The sequence below is a fragment of the Haliotis cracherodii genome, unplaced genomic scaffold, assembly GCF_022045235.1.
Source record: "Haliotis cracherodii isolate W230 unplaced genomic scaffold, xgHalCrac1.p SCAF_8, whole genome shotgun sequence".
NCBI classification, from domain to species: Eukaryota; Metazoa; Mollusca; class Gastropoda; order Lepetellida; family Haliotidae; genus Haliotis; species Haliotis cracherodii.
In genome coordinates this window covers 14582161-14599980 of record NW_027266341.1, presented here as the reverse complement: position 1 = coordinate 14599980, position 17820 = coordinate 14582161, and the positions used below count along the sequence as shown (strand labels likewise).

The following is a 17820-nucleotide window of genomic DNA, read 5'->3' as shown; positions in this document are numbered from 1 at the left end:
AGCAGCCTCCTATCAAGTGCCATTTACCTCTAGGAGCTGTGACCAGCCAGATCAGGTTACAAATAAAGCATGTGGTACTGGGGCATATATTGTCCTGAGATTACTTGAGATTTTGGAAGTGACTGACACACTAAAGAATGCAATGTCATTAACAGTTAACTACAAACAACACTCAAGAGCAAATGTTTTATTTTGTTTTGCCACATATTAATATCTCAGACAGCAATACATAACATTAATACACCAGATTCATTCACACTGTCCTTATACCCCAATATTGTTCTAGTGTTCAAAGCACAGGAGATAGATCTGTGTTCCAGTGTGGAGATTTGTTTCCATAGTCACAACACTATGATAAAGAGATAATGTGGTATGCATAACATACTTGACTAAAAATAGCTCATAGAATTTACGAAAATATTTATCTAAGGAATTATCATTTCATCAGTTGATTAATCATACATGAATATTCTACAGAATATCTATTTTATCACAAAGTACTACAAATAATATGAATCCAGTAACAAAAATACAAACACCTAGCAGTGCATATTACATCATTTTTGACGTAGATGGTGGCTCGATATTTATCAAATGTCTCACTTATATATTGCACCTTTTTTTTTCAAATGTAAGATAAACTTTGTTTATAATGAACACACTTATAACGAACTGACCGATATAGCAAACTGTATTTTGGTCCCTTCTATTTGCTAATACTTAAAACAAACTAAGGTATAACAAATCAAAATTAGTGGTTCGTTATAACCATAGTTTACTGTATCTAAAAACACCTTGATAAGTTTGTACCCACTTGTCAGTTTATGTCAACATACTCTCCAGTTATAACTATGTATCTGACATATTTCCAATACAGATGACATGTCAAAATTGTGTAAAACCTCACATTTGAAGAAAAACAACTTTTATATTCCCAGTTCAAAAATACTTTCTACATTCTGACACTGATGCACAAAAACATGAAAGTCCCTAATGATATTTCCAATATGGCTGACTAATATCTAATATCAGATCACTATCTAAATGTATGTTCATCACTCTTCTTGATAACATGCTAATCTAAATAGGATTTTGAGGATTGAGCTGTTTATGTCCATTTACCAACGACAAATATTCCAAGTTATACTCTCACTTAGACCTTCAGATAAAACCTTAAATACATCTAATAGAAATAAATGTCTGTAAAATATATGTGTATAAATATACGGGTAACATTACAGAAATTTAATATTATGCTTACTTATAAATAACAAAAAGGAAACAACTGTTACATAAGCATGGCAAGAAATAAGCGTGTAAGCTACATGGTGCTTGCTGCATGTAAGCATTGTATCGGTAATCACCAGGCAAGAAATTCAGTTAAACAACAGGAAATAAATGTTCATGACTTTTGATGCCAACTGCTCAAGAAAAAAACAAACGGTTTAACTAATTAAATTAATGTAACATTTGATAACACCTTGCAACATTCCTTACGTTTTTCCGTCATGAAAATTTTTGCTTCGTATACACATCCATTCCAAAAATGTAAGTCCAAACTGATTTGTCTGAATTAACAAGGTGAAACAAATTTCATCATGTGTTTCATCTAATCAGCATTGATCAGTGACATGTGAAATGCCCAAGGATATATACAGAAACACATTGAAAATGCATATTCAGCTTTTAACTCTAAATGAATGACAAGATAACGATTTTGGCAGTACATCTCGAAACACCGAATGATATTCAAACCAAAAAATGAACATTGATGTGTTTGATGATCTCATGCCTGAATAGCAAGAACAACTTAATTTCATTTTTGTGGACATTATACTTAATACTAAAAAAATCTGAATACGTGTTTTTAAAGTGTGCCAGCATAGTAAATGATAACTTCTGTCTGTCACTAACCTTGGCAAGGCATAGTGTTAATGGTATGTATGAGAATGGTGAGTACAAACCCATAAGAAGTGAACAGTTGATTCATCTTCATGTAATTTAATGAAATATGACCCACCAGGAGAAAAGAAACCTTATGGGTCCTAGGATACAATTGTGCTATGACGTCAAAAAGATGTTTGACGTCGACTAACTTCAGTGAAGATCGCCTTTTGTGATGTCATGTATCTCTGTAATAAATATGAATTCAAGCTTGTGAATTGTATTCTTGCGTTCCGAAGATGCGGTAATTTTAAAATATAATGGAAAGTCAGAATGTGATTTTTCACCAACATGGCCCCTAATCTCATGGTTAGTCGTAAATAATGAGAGACAAATGTAGGAGCAAATTACAAAATTATCACATACTGACAACAGATCTTGTTTTGATTTCACATTCTGAGTTGGAATCATGTCCAGTAAACATTCAAAATTCTTTGTAAGGGACCCGTCATGTATTGCGGGTGTGGTTTGGTGTTAGAATTGTTTAATAGGCATTGCTTAGAAGTTGACGGATGACAAGATAGACACAATTTTACGGATAACAACTTCTTTAATACTGTGAAAAGTATTAAAGAAGTTATTATCCATAAAATTGTGTCTAGCTTGTGGTGTTAGAAGTTATTGAGATGAGGTAATGTACTGAAAATAAATACTCCCCTCCCCCCTAATGCTTTTCATCGTCATATCCACGTCACCCCTCCATAATAAACGTCCAGTCCCTAATATTGTCTCATATGTCAACTTAGGTCAACTTCAAAGAGACTTAATTCAACTAAAGAACATTGAACAGATGATGGTCCATTCCACACAAAAAAACCTACCACCAACATTAATGGTTTTACGCTGCTGCAAGTGAGGAATGTATTTTTCTCCCAGGTAGCAGTAAGGGCAGATACTCACAGGGTCATTAATTTGAGTGAGTAGGGTTTATTCTACTTTTATCACTATTCCAGCCATATTGCAGAGTAATACTAGTAATGGGCTTTACACAATGTACCCATGTGGGGGATCAAACCAGGGTCATTGGCGTGACCAGCCAACGCTTTAACCACCGGGCTACCAACCCACTGCTCCGATTGCATTGACAGAAACAAGTCCAAGACGTTCCAGTGAACACTGTTCTGTGAAAGTTTACTGTGAACTAGTTAATTTGAAGCTATTCATCAGCCCAAAGCTTCAAACATAAATATGTCAACTCTTGCTAGTGAAAAATAATTCCACTGATCTGCATATCAACACACATCACAATCCCCCGATTTAACACTAAAGGTGAGTTGACTATGACATATTAATGTTTGTCACAACATTAAATTCTACATTGGAGTGCAATACAAAAACTGAGACAATATCAGAGCAGATACCGGTACATATTGTATCCAGTATCCAGTCTGCAGTCTGCATTAAACAATGGGCACCTGTCACTTTTGATAATATAATAAAACACACAGTTAAACCGTTTTACACAAATTGAGCATATAATGTTAAATCAGAACTTTATACAATTCCATCAAAACAGCACCTTCTACCATGTTCTACTGGCCTAAAACAATGCTGATCTTCCTAATTCCAGCATAAGGTGACTTAACATGAAGCAATTACCACATTTGCTAATTTCAGGCGAGCAAAACAATTTTTTCATTTGATCCATGGATGACAAATGCCTGACTAGCTCAGAATAGGGCTTTATGTACTGAACACTATTTAGCATTTGTTGCTACCAGTGTACAGTGACAAGTGCAAAGCAGGCATGTCCTGGTGAACCATTCATACTGTGAACTTGTGGGTTGGTGTAGTGCTGGAAGATGACCCTTAACCTTGATGGGTAGAGGAAGCTGATGTGAGATTACAGGAACTGTCAGACCAATAACTGATAGAAATAAACAAAACAAGATAATAGTTGTATGGAACTAAAACAGTAACAACTGAGATAAAAATGCAGTCACTTCATTGTTCACACTTAAGCACTCAGATATGCAAAAGGGTACTTAGGAAATACCGATTGTACGTTATAATACTTACCATATTTCCTCAATTAAACACCCACGTGTATGTTTTTCTTTACCTGGCATTTAATTGCAAAGATTATATAATGTTGAGACTTCTGTGCAAAAAAATCTACTGGCTTTTAATTGAGGTCCTGTGTTATTTGAGTCCTAGTAAAGACTTTTGAACAAACATTTATGTTAAATGTTATAATTCTTTTTCAAAGCAATTCCTTTGATTTGACTTGTACATGTCACTGAAATTTCAAAAATTAACGTAAAGACTGTCATGTTTTTAGTAATATATTCAGTTGAAATAAAAAGAAGTTAAGTATCGTAAACACATAGTTTCATATTTCAATCACTTCAGACTGGTATTCTCTGCAATATAGTGCTGACATTTGGCGGGAATATATTACCAATTCATTCAACATATTCAAAATATGAAAATCAATGCAAATACATATATTCTTTTGACTTAGAGAACCATTCTTGTATCTCTGATTGTTTCTTCACTTCTTTTCTTCGGGATCCGCAACAAGCTTGTCATGAACATGCATAAGACCATTGAAGTATTTGACAGTCTTCACGCGGAGCTCCAATGTGGCAGGTTCATCACAGATGAAGATGGTCTTTGGATGTTGCTGGAATGCTGATACTGTCCACATGTGGTTCACCCCCTCCTCAATGGCCTTGCTCAGGGCCAGTGCTTTGTGGGCTCCTGTGATGAGGATCATTACCTGGCAACACAAACACCCCCCCATATAGAACTGCTTTATAAAGACGTACAATTCCATCATGGCCATTCTATACCATTACTGCTAAAAATTGTTTCAAATTATTTGATTGCCATGACTCACCCTGGAACATCAAACATGGAGCCTTGACAGTGCTATTCTGACCAACATATTCCTATTGAGAATATACTAAATCACCTGAAATTAATACTGTTGGAGAAGTGGTTGAAAGGTGATTGTGGCACTTATATAGTTAGAAGGTTCTTTGTGGGCATATTACAGTTATTTTCATTCAATTCTATTGCACAGTTTCAATAAACATTTGAATACATCTCTAATATGAAGATAATTATTGCCTACTGATACAATTAACAAACTTACCTCTTTTGCATCCATCACAGTCCCCACGCCTACTGTGAGAGCCTCTGTAGGAACCTTGGACATGTCGCCATCAAAGAAGCGGGCGTTTGCCAATATGGTGTCCTGGTTGAGGGTCTTCACCCTGGTGCGAGACACCAGACTCGACCCTGGCTCATTGAAGGCGATGTGACCATCAGGGCCGATACCTGCAGCATAATGTTGGATAATGTTTAAATATTACAAATAAAGGTAAAACCATCAAGTGTAATAACATTCCGATATTTCAACGTACATTTCAGCAATTCTCAATGCTGAATGTTCAGTTAGAATAATGAAGTATCATTATAGTGAATAATATGACCTCATTGTTCATGACGTCACAACCTGATAACACATTGTCATGTGAATAATAAATTGAACTAAGTAAAGTTGAAACATCATACCAGTTTGTTTAGCTCTCTTTCATATTGGGCACAGGTAAATAATGTTGCAGTTTTCGGGGGATTACGATTCATTATCACACAGTTGTCAGTGCAGTATGTTCCAAATCAGGAATCTATCAGTAAAACACTATGGAACAGTCCTTAGTGCAGTGTAGCGACAAGTCAATATCAAAATTGTTTATTAGGAGCAGCATGGAGATATGGTTACCGCAGCCACCTCAAACCATAGTTGGGGGGCACGGGTGGCCTAGTGGTCTAAGGTGCTAAAATTCGCTGTGCAGAGTTGCGTCCCTTGGGCACGCCAGAAACCTATGATTGTGGGTTAGAATTATGTTTCTATGTTTGTCAGCACCATACCAGTGCTCGTGGGTTTCACTGAAGTGGTAAACGTCTGAGACCTGCATCACTTCAGGCTTTCCTCCTACATTAAGCTGACACGGCGCGATATAACTGGAATACTGTTAAAAGCAGCAATAAACCCAACTCACTCACACTCTAACCTTAGTTCATAAAATCATCTACATTTCCCTATGGAAGCAATAACCACAAAGGATGACAAATTTATCATTACAAGTTATTTTTGGTGAAATCACCAGCTTATTCTCACTATGTAACTCAAAACACAAATAGTCAATTCTTTCTTAACAAGCAAGTCACATAGCATCGAACATTTTCACAACATGCTGGCTATCAATTAGCTAAAATGTATGTCTTTTTTTCACAAGATGGTGGCAGGCCAATCAAAATGCTAGATTTAATGACCAGCATGATAACAAGTTTTATTCCCTATGAAACATGTACACTGTTGACACAAAACCATGACGATGGTGTGATCAATTCCTCCTACCTCCAATGAAGAGTTCAATTCCTCCTGCCTTTGTGATCTCAGACTCAAATCTGTCACATTCAACTTCTAGGTCTGCAGCATTTCCATCCAAGATGTGTGCATTCTCTGGCACAATGTCAATATGCTTGAAGAAGTTATTCCACATGAAGGAATGATAGCTCTCAGCGTGATCCCTCGGAAGACCTGTGTGTTAATACATGTTGGTCCATCAGGGAATTATCATCTATAGATACCATATTTGCCCTAGTACATGCCATGGGTGCTTACAGAATTGACAAAGGGGGTGCCTCTGTAGTCAGAAATCAGGCGATAAAGAAGAAACTTAGTTCAAATTATGATGAAACCAAAACATATGCTGTGAAACAGCTCCCATCTTGTGGGAATAGGAGTGTTCACTGAGCAGCATAATTATTGTGTTTAGAATGTTCCTCGTATCCGCCAAGGTCATGTTGTTTGTGAGGTGAGTTGAAATGGGGTTTTACGTCACGTCCCAGATTATTGCACGCGCGCGTGTGTCTGCTGTGTGCCAGACAGGGTAACAACAAGCAGACGCTCTAACACTATACCACAGAGGCGGTCCCCATGTTGTTTGTGAACTTACCTACATACTCATCCATGTTAAATGTCTTGACATATTTGAAGGAGAGTTTCCCAGCCTTATGAAACTCTATCAGGGCCTTGTACATACCAAGTGGTGTACTTCCTGAAACACCAATCAGTTTCATATTCAGTTGGAAAACCTTTATACAAGATTCGGAGAAAACACACCAACTCATTCATGACAAAATTATACAACAAACATAACATATTCAAATCTAATGTCAATCTGACCGATCATTACTATCCCATGTATACTTGTAACAAATCTGCCTCATCATCAGATCATGAAAGTGATACCGTTAATGGGAATATAAAACATATTTGTAATCATGCACAAGAACAATGAATTCAAGCCGCAGTCTGCCCAACAAAGGACAGTAAGCAGTGTGGACAGGTCACTCTAACCTACAGCACCCAGGCTATAAACACTCATGTTACATCATTAAAAGAAACATAGCTGTCAACACTCTACCATAAAAAAGTTTATGTATATTTTATCTAACTCCAGAAAAAGCCTGTCAAAACTTGCTCTTTATCATTGCTTATCTTGCCTATGGTGTAGAATGTTTATGAGTGATCGAGGAATGAATAAGGCAACCAGTGGCTCTTATGCTACACCATGCTACAAGCAGGATGCACATAGGATCTGTTCTGCTGAGGTACTGAAACAGGGGCACCAGAGCTTTTAGAACTATCATCAGTAATTAGATTTTATATAAATTCCAGCCAGACAGCTGGACGGGCAAGTCTTGTAGAATTTTCCTATTTGGAATATTCTATAAGTAATACGTTACCACTGTTATACAGAGGCTGTTGTCCCCCACAACTGCTCTTATAGCGAAATCTTCCACAGAGATCTCAATTACCTCATGCAGCACGTGCGTAGCCACATAGCTGCCATTTGACACCCTTCACTCTTGTCTCTTAAGAGAGCAAATGCTCGGGGGACGGACGGGCGGGCAGCAGCCCAGTGGTAACGTATTACTCATAGAATATTCCGAATAGGAAAATTCTACAAATTACATTAGGTAATACGTTACCACTGTTATACCGAGGCTGACTACCACAGTAGGCGGTGGGGAGCACCTACAACCCGAAACCTGACTGCTCGTGTTTCATCCGACCAGCGGAAGTAAACAACAAGGCCGAAGCACTTGATGCGCATGCTCCAAGCTTGGCGTTACCATATAGGGATACCAAAGCACTGTCAAGCGCATACCGTAAGGCTCAATCGTTATTGCCAAACGATTGGTGACTCCAAACGGCCCCACTGGATAGGTATTTCATCGCCGCAGCGGATGAGAACACAGTATCCGTGTGAGCTAAATCTTAGATCAGGTTAAACAGTCGAAAAGAGGGTAATTAATTTCATTCGGACCGTATATCCCAAGAACAAGCCTACTTAAGCGTATGTATATAATAGGCGCGTGACCTAAATTCCATATTTGAAAGCATGCATTACAAGGTTGCAATACACGACAGACAATTAAGTACAGAATTGTCAATTCAAAATAAAGAAACACACAGAAAGCCGCACTCACCTGGTGGATGAGCGCGCTGGCTTGTGGGAACACCACTCCCGGACCCACGGCTCTGGGAACGTTGGAGTAGGCCCAGATTGACCACCGTGCAAGGTCTGAAGCCTTAGGAGTTCGGAATTGCGCCGGGCACACCCCTTAGATGACCGCTTGTGCTGCGATCGTAAGTGAGACATGAAACGAGCAATATCCAGCACAGATACCTTATCTGGCGAATGAATGTGATGTTTACAACACCACTTCGTGAAAACGTGCATTATACACCATCTGGGTAGAATCATGATGCATACTAACATAAAGAAAAACCTTTACTCCTCAGACGCTCGGTGACAACATCCACGCGTGCAGATTGAACTGCCCTGTGTTTGGATGAAGCTGGCGGGTGTGAGGGTGGATCAGGAGATCCGGTCTCACAGGCAGTGCAAGTGGCGACTGCGTGGCCTGGGCCAGCAAGTTGGGGTACCACGATCTGTTCGGCCACATGGGCGTGAACAGTAACATTCAACAGTGAACTCCTCGGAGCCGGCTTAGATTGAGTGGTATTAACGCCGTCGGCGGGTAAGCATAAGCGTCCATGCCCGTCCAGTCTAACCAGAGAGCATCGTGATCGATGGCCCTTGGATCCGGAACTGGTGATACAAACAACGGGATTTGATTGTTGAACCATGTTGCGAACAGGTCGACCATCGGACGACCCAAACGTTCACACAGCCACTGAAACACTATTGGGTTTAGCATCCACTCCATAGGGCTCGGATCCTGAGGCGTCGATAGAGCGTCGGCCAGTACGTTCCACACACCTGGGATGTGACGGGCGCGTACTTGGCACGGGACACTGTCCACCAGAGCGTAAAACTCGAGTAGCGAGTGACTGTGGGTTCCCCCCAGTTTCTGTCGCCAGCACGATGCTTCCAGTCATTGACTGCGTTTATCACTGCCTTGAACTCGAGGCAATTGATGTGAAGACCTAGTTCATCTACGCCCCACAGCCCCGAGCTCCCCTCCCCCTCTAGATGGGCGCCCCAGCCCACTAGAGAGGCATCTGTATACAGGTTCAACGTGGCCCGGAAGGGCCGCATAGAGACACCTGATAAGACATTGCAAGGGACCGTCCACCACTCCAGATGTCGCACTGTTCTCCTCCTGTGCTAACAACTGGATTAGAAACCGTTGCAGCGGGTGGAGTTGGAGACAACCCCAATCGGTGTAGTCCTGGGCTGACATAAGTAGCCCTAACAGCTGTTCCCAAAAGTGAACAGTCTGTTGCACCGCTAAGACTTTGGCAATCATCGCCTGAATCTTGTGCCACCGGTCTGGGGGGACAAAGTGACGATGGAACCGACATCGTGTTGAACCGACTTCCGATGAACTTTAAGTTCCACCCCAATTGCTCCAAGAGCCAAGTTGGCGTGACAGGGTGTCCGTCATTCGATTTGCTACTAGCGAGTCGACCAGGTACGCAAGGTACCTGATACCCACCTTGTGGAGGAACCCCACTATGGGGGTGGTTAACCGGGTGAACAGCCAGGGAGCGGATGAAAGGCCGAATGGGAGTACAACCCATTCGTAGTGCCTGCCTTGAAAGACAAACCTGAGATACCTGTGATGGTCCGAGTGAATCGGAACATGCAGATAAGCATCCTTCAGGTCAATCGAAGCGAGCCAGTCGGCCGGCATGATCAGAGCTTTCAGGTCCGCCAAGGTCAACATTCTGAACTTGGGCGGCTTGCGCAGGTAAAACTCGTTGAATGAATTCAGATTGTGAATCATTCGGCACTGTCCTTCTTGGGAACGAGAAATATCCTGGATATTATTTCTGGTAGAGCTAACTCCCGTACCGCCCTCTTCTCCACCAACCTGCCGATGGCATCGACGAGGATGGGAAGATCGGCTTCCGAATAGAAACCTTCCAACAGGGCGACGGTGAGCGGCAGATCCGCTTTGAGATCTAGCCGACAGCCGTACCAAATCGTGTTAACCACCCACGGGTCGTCGAACACTTGTTCCCAATTCTCCCAATAAGTCTGGAGTCTGGCTCCGACAGGGGAAGGGAACGGAGGTCGGACAGGCTGCGGCAGGCGCAACTGTCCAGGGCTGAATGACTCGGGTTCGCCGACTGGCCAACCGAAGCTGGCGTTGTCGGCACATGAACCTTGCAAGTGAGAGTCATTTGGAGGAGCCCTTACCGTCCCGAGACGGCTTAGGCTTCCGCCAGTGTCCCTTCTTCCCCCGAAAGGACGGCATGTTGCCCTTACCGGGGCCCTCGGGGCGGGACCTCTTCCCGGAGGAAGAAGACACTGACCCCTTGGACTTCCCGGCCGCAGCATCCTGAGGGGCACTCCATTTAGGGGCACCACCCAGGCGTCTGTGCAGAGACCCAACCGACGTATGCCGCGAAGCCGCAGCAGACGGAGCAGACTGCTGTTCTTTTAGAACACCAGGGATCCGATTATCAAACAGGGTCTGCGCAGACCAAGGCTACGAAAGTAACACCTCTTGGTTGGCTGCGTCCAACCAAGAGGCGGCAAGGTACGCTTGCCGCCTCAAGAAATTGCACGTGCCGGAAAGAAAGGCTGAAGCCCCGGCAACGTACTCCAGGGTTGCATTCAAACCGATTAAACAGTTATAAATGCGCTGGTCTTGGTCAGTGGGGGAACCTTCGACCAGACTGGCCGCCGCCGCCAAATAGGTGTCGCCATGTGACATAGCGAGCATGGAGTGCCGAGAGAGGATGTCCATTTTCTGTAAAGTCGCTTGAGTGACTGTAGCAGCAGGTTGGGCACAGACACCCAACCTCTCCACATGGGCCTCCGCGGAAGGACCTGCCTTGGGGAAGGTCAGGTCATGCACCGGGAACAAACCCTTTGTCCACGACGGAGGAGGTAACGGGAGTCCCCGACCGGAGGCCGCCGCGAAGGCTTTCTCCAAAGACGGCTTGATCGGCGGACTCGTCGAAAACCTCAGAGGAACCCACCGAGCCATGGATTCCCCGGGGTACCGGCTGGGTCCGTGGCATGTCCTCAAAGAGGTCATACACCATGGCCACAAGGTCCTTAGTCAATAACGGACAGCCCAAGGGCCGCCAAGGGATCCGCTGCCGAGGAGGTAGTGCCCGCAATGGGCGCACGACCGGACGAACCGGCCACCTCAGGGGTGATAGCAGAACGCTCGTAGCGCCTGTATCCTTAGGCCCCAGACCTCGCACAGAGTGCACCAGGTGTCCTCGCAAGGGACCCTGCACCGCGGGCAATGACCGTGGGGATCCCGGGACGACAAAAACTTCTGACAGGCGCCGCAGCGCCTGGTAACAGGAGTAGTCGGGGTGCTGGACAAATCCAATTCCATGTCAGACATTGTTCTTTGAACAAAACAAAACATGGTTACAACACACACACCAAACATATTCACAAATGTAGATTTTCCGAGGAAAACAAACGATAATAGCGAATACATAAAATACATATATTATAGATAGACATATATATATTAATAGGTGATGCAAAAAAACACCCCACGATATACCACTAAAGGTAGACGGAAAACACAAAGTGCCGACGCCACACCCCGTTAGTAGCGAAAAAAGGCAGGAAAATTTCGGCGGGAAAATTTTCTAAGCGCCGTATAATGAACGCCCCGTAAATTACAGTTTACTTAGGACTAAGAAACAGTAATAAATATCACCAAGGATAGCAGCAGGCAGGTAGAACGTAGAGCAGTCGATATATACGTCTTGCTAAGGCAAGCGAAGAGACAAGAGTGAAGGGTGTCACATGGCAGCTAGGGGGCTACGCACGTGCTGCATGAGGTAATTGAGATCTCTGTGGAAGATTTCGCTATAAGAGCAGTTGTGGGGGACAACAGCCTCGGTATAACAGTGGTAACGTATTACTTAATGTAATTTATACATTGCCAGTATGGTAGACACAATTTTATGGAAAAAACCTCTTTAATACTGTGAAAAGTGATGTTTCGGTATAGATCCTTATACCGTTGGCAAGCAAGATGCTTTAATACTGTGAAAAGCGATGTTTCGGTATAGATCCTTATACCGTTGGCAAGCAAGTCTCTTTAATACTGTGAAAAGCTATGTTCTGGTATAGATCCTTAAACCGTTGGCAAGCAAGTCTCTTTAATACTGTGAAAAGCTATGTTTTGGTATAGATTCTTATACCGTATGCAAGCAAGTCTCTTTAATACTGTGAAAAGCTATGTTTTGGTATAGATCCTTACACCGTTGGCAAGCAAGTTTCTTTAATACTGTGGAAAGCAATGTTTCGGTATAGATCAATATACCGTTGGCAAGCAAGTCTCTTTAATACTGTGAAAAACGATGTTTTGGTATAGATCCTTATACCTTTGGCAAGCAAGTCTCTTTAATACTGTGGAAAGCGATGTTTTGGTATAGATTCTTATACCGTTGGCAAGCAAGTCTCTTTAATACTGTGGAAAGCGATGTTTTGGTATAGATCCTAATACTGTTGGCAAGCAAGTCTCTTTAATACTGTGGAAAGCGATGTTTTGGTATAGATTCTTATATCGTTGGCAAGCAAGTCTCTTTAAAACTGTTAAAATGATGTTTTGGTATAGATCCTTATACTGTTGGCAAGCAAGTCTTGCTTGACAACGGTATAAGGATCAAAACCGAAAAGTCGCTTTTCACAGTATTAAAGAAGTTGTTATCCATACAATTGTGTCTACCTTGTCATCCGTCAACTTCTAAGTAATGCATATCAAACAAAATTGCCAGTATGATTAAAAAGTTGCCAGTTTAGAGGTATCTTTTACACTGGTCGGAACAATAATGACAAATAACTAAAAAAGAAAATAATGTATATCGTTTCATTAAGGACATGCTCACACGAATGTGGTTAAATGCATACTGTCAGCCAGACCCTCAGACGTGCATGTTTTAAGTTTGACTGTCTGAGACAAAAACAGTCTGTGTTGGATGGTCAGCAGGCAGGTACTTGAAACACTGGCTTCATGTACATAATTACTGCCTATCAACAGAAATTCCTTTTTGAACATAATATCTTCTGACTGCTTAGTGGTGAGTTTTGTTTTAACGCTGTGGTCAGCAATATGACATCTTCATCACAGTGTCATGTACATTATCTAAAATAAACAAGTGTGGACCAAGCAAACCAGTGACTGAAAGCATGAACAACAACACAAGGACACACAATCACCCTATTCTAACCACCTGATCCATGTATACCCATGAACATCCGGGATAGAGTAGATCTTCAACAACCCATGCTTGCCGTAACAGGTGACTATGCTTGTCTAAAGAGGAGACTGATGGGATCGGGTAGTCAGGCTTGCAGACTTGGTTGATGCATGTCATCATATCCCGATTGCCTGGATCGATGCTCATAATGTCAATCACTGGATTGTCTCATCCAGACTCAATTATTTACAGACCGCCATCATATAGCTGGAATATCGCTGAGTGCGGCATTAAACAATAAAGTAACAAACAAAACCTGATTCATGTTATCTACTCGAACAACAAACAATAGAGTTCTGGGAACCTTCTCTAATCCAGCTCCCTGTTGAATGTAATGAGATATTACGAATGTATATAGAGGTAACTATCCATTCAAACTAGAGTGAGTGAGTTAATTTGGTTTAAAGTCGCTTTGAACATTATTTCAATGATATCATGGTGTCTCCACTTGATGTGAGTGAGTGAATTTGATTTTACACCGCTTTTAGCAATATTCCAGCAATATCACGGCAGGGGACACCAGAAATGGGCTTCACACATTGTACCTATGTCTGGAATCAAACCTGGATCTTTGGCGTGATGAGCCAACGCTTTAACCACTAGGCTACCTGACCACCTCCACTTGATGTGGGAGGAAAGCCTGGGTGATACGGGTCTGAGATCATCAACAATGATAAAGAAGAATAGCGTAACCATGGTTACCTGTTGGCAGTCCAAGGGTGTAGTATTTATCGGGTCCAGGTTGGAAGTCCAGTATTCTCCTCCGGACATACTTGGCTGCCCACTGGGACACAGAGTCATAATTCTCTAAAATCACAAGCCTCATCTGAAAATAAATATAATGTCAGGAATCAATTACTGCAAATAGAATGGCCATCATAGCTATTACTTCTGTATTATGTGAATCACTGATGCGCTAACCCTACCTATTTCATTAAAAATGACCAAAAGCAAACAAGCAGATTATGGCAGATACATTGGGCTGGATATACATGACGCCACAGTGAGTGGTTTAGCACAGTTGAAATTACTTACAGGCAATCCTTCATGTAGCATTTTTATTTCTGAGGTATTATAGAGGAGGACTGTTAAGATTAAAGGGGTCTGGGGTGGAAGAGAGGGGGTTGCCAAAATTTATCACAACTATATGGGAGGGGTTAAGGAAAAACGACAGGAAATGTGTGTGTCTGCCTGTGTGCATGTAGAGGGGGAATGTATTGAAAAGAAGTTACATAAAATGAGGGGGAGGGTGGCAAAATATGATACAGTCTGACGACCAATGCCCACACCCTCTCCATAAAAAATGACCAATCCCTGACAGTTAACTCTTTTCTTGGATTTCCTCTGAATGTGTTTTTTAGGCGTCACTCCTTCAAACATTACACCTCTACTTAATACAGAACATTGAACATATTACAAATAGTTTTGCAAGGAAATTGTTGATCATTGCAGTGCTTTTCCTTGAAGAATTTCATTGTACTTCCTTTTGAGGGTTCATCGCCATGGTAACTACACATTTTACAGGCATCGTAATTAGGAATTCACCTCATACACAACACATTCAGTCAAGACTTGCTATGAATATCACAGATACTTGTTTTGCTCTCGTTGTTTGTTTTTAACTGCTTCTACTTTAGCGTCAATACCCACAATGCTCTTTAAATATTATATCACATTGAAAGCTGAAAATACCTGGCCATGCAAAAGACACATTAATGTTTTTATAACTCTTTTTTTATGTCAAGGGTGTTGTTCCTCACCTGGTGTTAAATATACCTCACGTTCAAGGTCAAAAGAAAAATAATTAATTGGTGCGTAAGAAATGGATTTGTTCAGCACCTAATCAAATAATGATCACCATAATATACAGTATTGCTCACTTTTTCACTATTCTTATCAAAAAGAACCATCTCAAGAATAGCCCTTTGATCCAGGTGAGCTTAAATAACAAAGTCTTAGTGTGGTGTGTTTAAATACACAGTGCTTCAAGAGTCCCTCGCGGAGTCAGGTCCCCTCTGCACCTCTGAGACAAGCATGGCCAAGCCTAATGCAGACAACACACACTCGTTTGTTCTGTTAACAAACACATTTACATTTGTCTTTCAACAGATTTGACAAGAATGAGCAATGTAAATCGTGTTGTGGTTCAACCTGCTGTTGCATGATACATATCTTACACCTGTAACATGTGTGCTGACAAATAAAATTCCTGAGTGGCGTCCATGATCCTTCTCTTGTGTGATATTGATTAATCAGCCACATGTCCCATACAAATCTACCAACTAGAATCTGGCTTCCAAAAAGAACCAGTCCCCCTCCAGTGCAAAACTCACCAAAAACACTGCTCATAAGACTTTATATTATATATGTGACCAACGTAACTACATGTACATGAAATGACTTCTGACCACCTTAATTCTGAATACATGTACAAATACAAAATATAAATTTGATCTATTTTTTCATATGGCCACAACATATATATGGTATGTTTAAGGACTCTTCAAACTTATTAATGTAAGCTGAAACGGCTGACAGACAATCCAGTGATTAATATTGTAAGCAACAATCCAGGTTATTGGGTATGACAACACGCAATTAACAAAGTCCCAGTGAGTCTGACCATCTGATCCATTTGGAGCCTGACCTCTCAATCCATTTGGAGCCTGATCTCTCAATCAATTTGGAGCCTGATCTCTCAATCAATTTGGAGCCTGATCTCTCAATCAATTTGGAGCCTGATCTCTCAATCCATTTGGTTGCCTTTTATGACCAGCACAGGTTGACCTATTCCAGCCCAGAATCCCTACTGGGTGATCGACGCTAAGTATTTACATGAGCAAGAGGAAATAGCTGCATGTTTATTAAATACCGGCATTTTCTCTTGTGTTGAATCATGCAACAACACCCACATTGAATCGTCTCCAGATCATCTGCGCAGGGTGATGTTAGCTTACAACAACATCCCACTTGACACAGGCCATTGATTAGACAATGTAAACCTAGACATCGTATCACTGTCTACAATGTAACTAAAGACAGTGCTAAAAAGGTCATTTGACATTTAAACAACTTCATTGACAAGTATTATCATCTTTAAGTTCCATTTTTTTTAAGTTGTAGAATCAATGAACACAGATAGAATTGACTATGATATTTCAAATCCAACACTTTAGTATATAATGCTCATACCTTTATCAGTTTTTGCATTGACATAATGTAAGAAATTGAAATCCAAATGCATATGTAGTTTATATGGGGTATCTGCCGTCGCATTGTTAACAATGCAATGGGCCTATTGATTGAGACATTAAACTTAAACTAAATTGTTATTACCTACATTATACGTTTTTCTTAAACTAACATATTAAAACTTAACATTTTATTATTATAAATATGATACGCAGGTCATTGATTAAATCCTACAGTGTATATATGTGACGTGAATTGATTTCTCTTATAATACCACTATTGCTGTGCATTGTTCAGTACTCTGGCAATACAAAAGAAATGTTAAATGTACATGCTGACACGGCACGAGACCGAGACATGTCACTGAATAAATGTATCTGCATTGATAACCTACAATTTCTGTTCTAGAAGTCACTGTTTTAGATCATCTTTACTTCAGAAAAACAAAGCATCTGATTCACTTCGTCAAGAACTCTTCTCTGCAAACGACCAGAATATTCATAAAATAAAAATACTGATAACGATGGCTTACTCAGTTCATTTCTCCATGCTCACATCTTACCTTGGGAGTGAAAGGGACAAGATGACGTAGTGAAACACGAACGTTCTGAGGTCAGCGACTTTCTGATAACCTTCTTTAACAAACTCGCTTAGAAGGAGAAGCCCTTCTCACTGGAAGCGATCAGCTGACAGACGCTTGTGGAAACAATCGGAAATTGTCGGCTAAGTCCGTATAACGAAAGAAATATACGATAGTCACGCTTTCTCCGATATATGCAAAATCGCAAAAGGAGGTTCCAATTGACGTCAAAAGCTTCTATCACGTGCGCTTTGTTTACATCTTGTTGAGATTGTTTAGGTTATTTTTTGGTATATTTTTTCTATAAATGAAACATTAAAAGCATGTCATTTAATGTATTCGTTGTTTATGTCCGCAATGTGTTAGG

At 41.2% G+C, this 17820-nt stretch overlaps 1 protein-coding gene and 1 pseudogene across 1 annotated transcript; both read right to left on the bottom strand.

Annotated features, from left to right (window-relative positions):
* Positions 1–1019: 1019 nt before the first annotated feature.
* Positions 1020–17567, bottom strand: LOC139449599 (glucosamine-6-phosphate deaminase 2-like). The gene is made up of 6 exons (XM_071231067.1): positions 17436–17567; positions 14384–14507; positions 6915–7016; positions 6314–6496; positions 5045–5229; positions 1020–4666 (listed from the first exon to the last, which is right to left on the bottom strand). Exons 2-6 carry the CDS (start codon positions 14505–14507, stop codon positions 4439–4441), a joined length of 822 nt encoding a protein of 273 aa, XP_071087168.1. The 5' UTR covers positions 17436–17567; the 3' UTR covers positions 1020–4438.
* LOC139450182 (uncharacterized) lies at positions 9506–10778 on the bottom strand (annotated as a pseudogene).
* Positions 17568–17820: the final 253 nt, after the last annotated feature.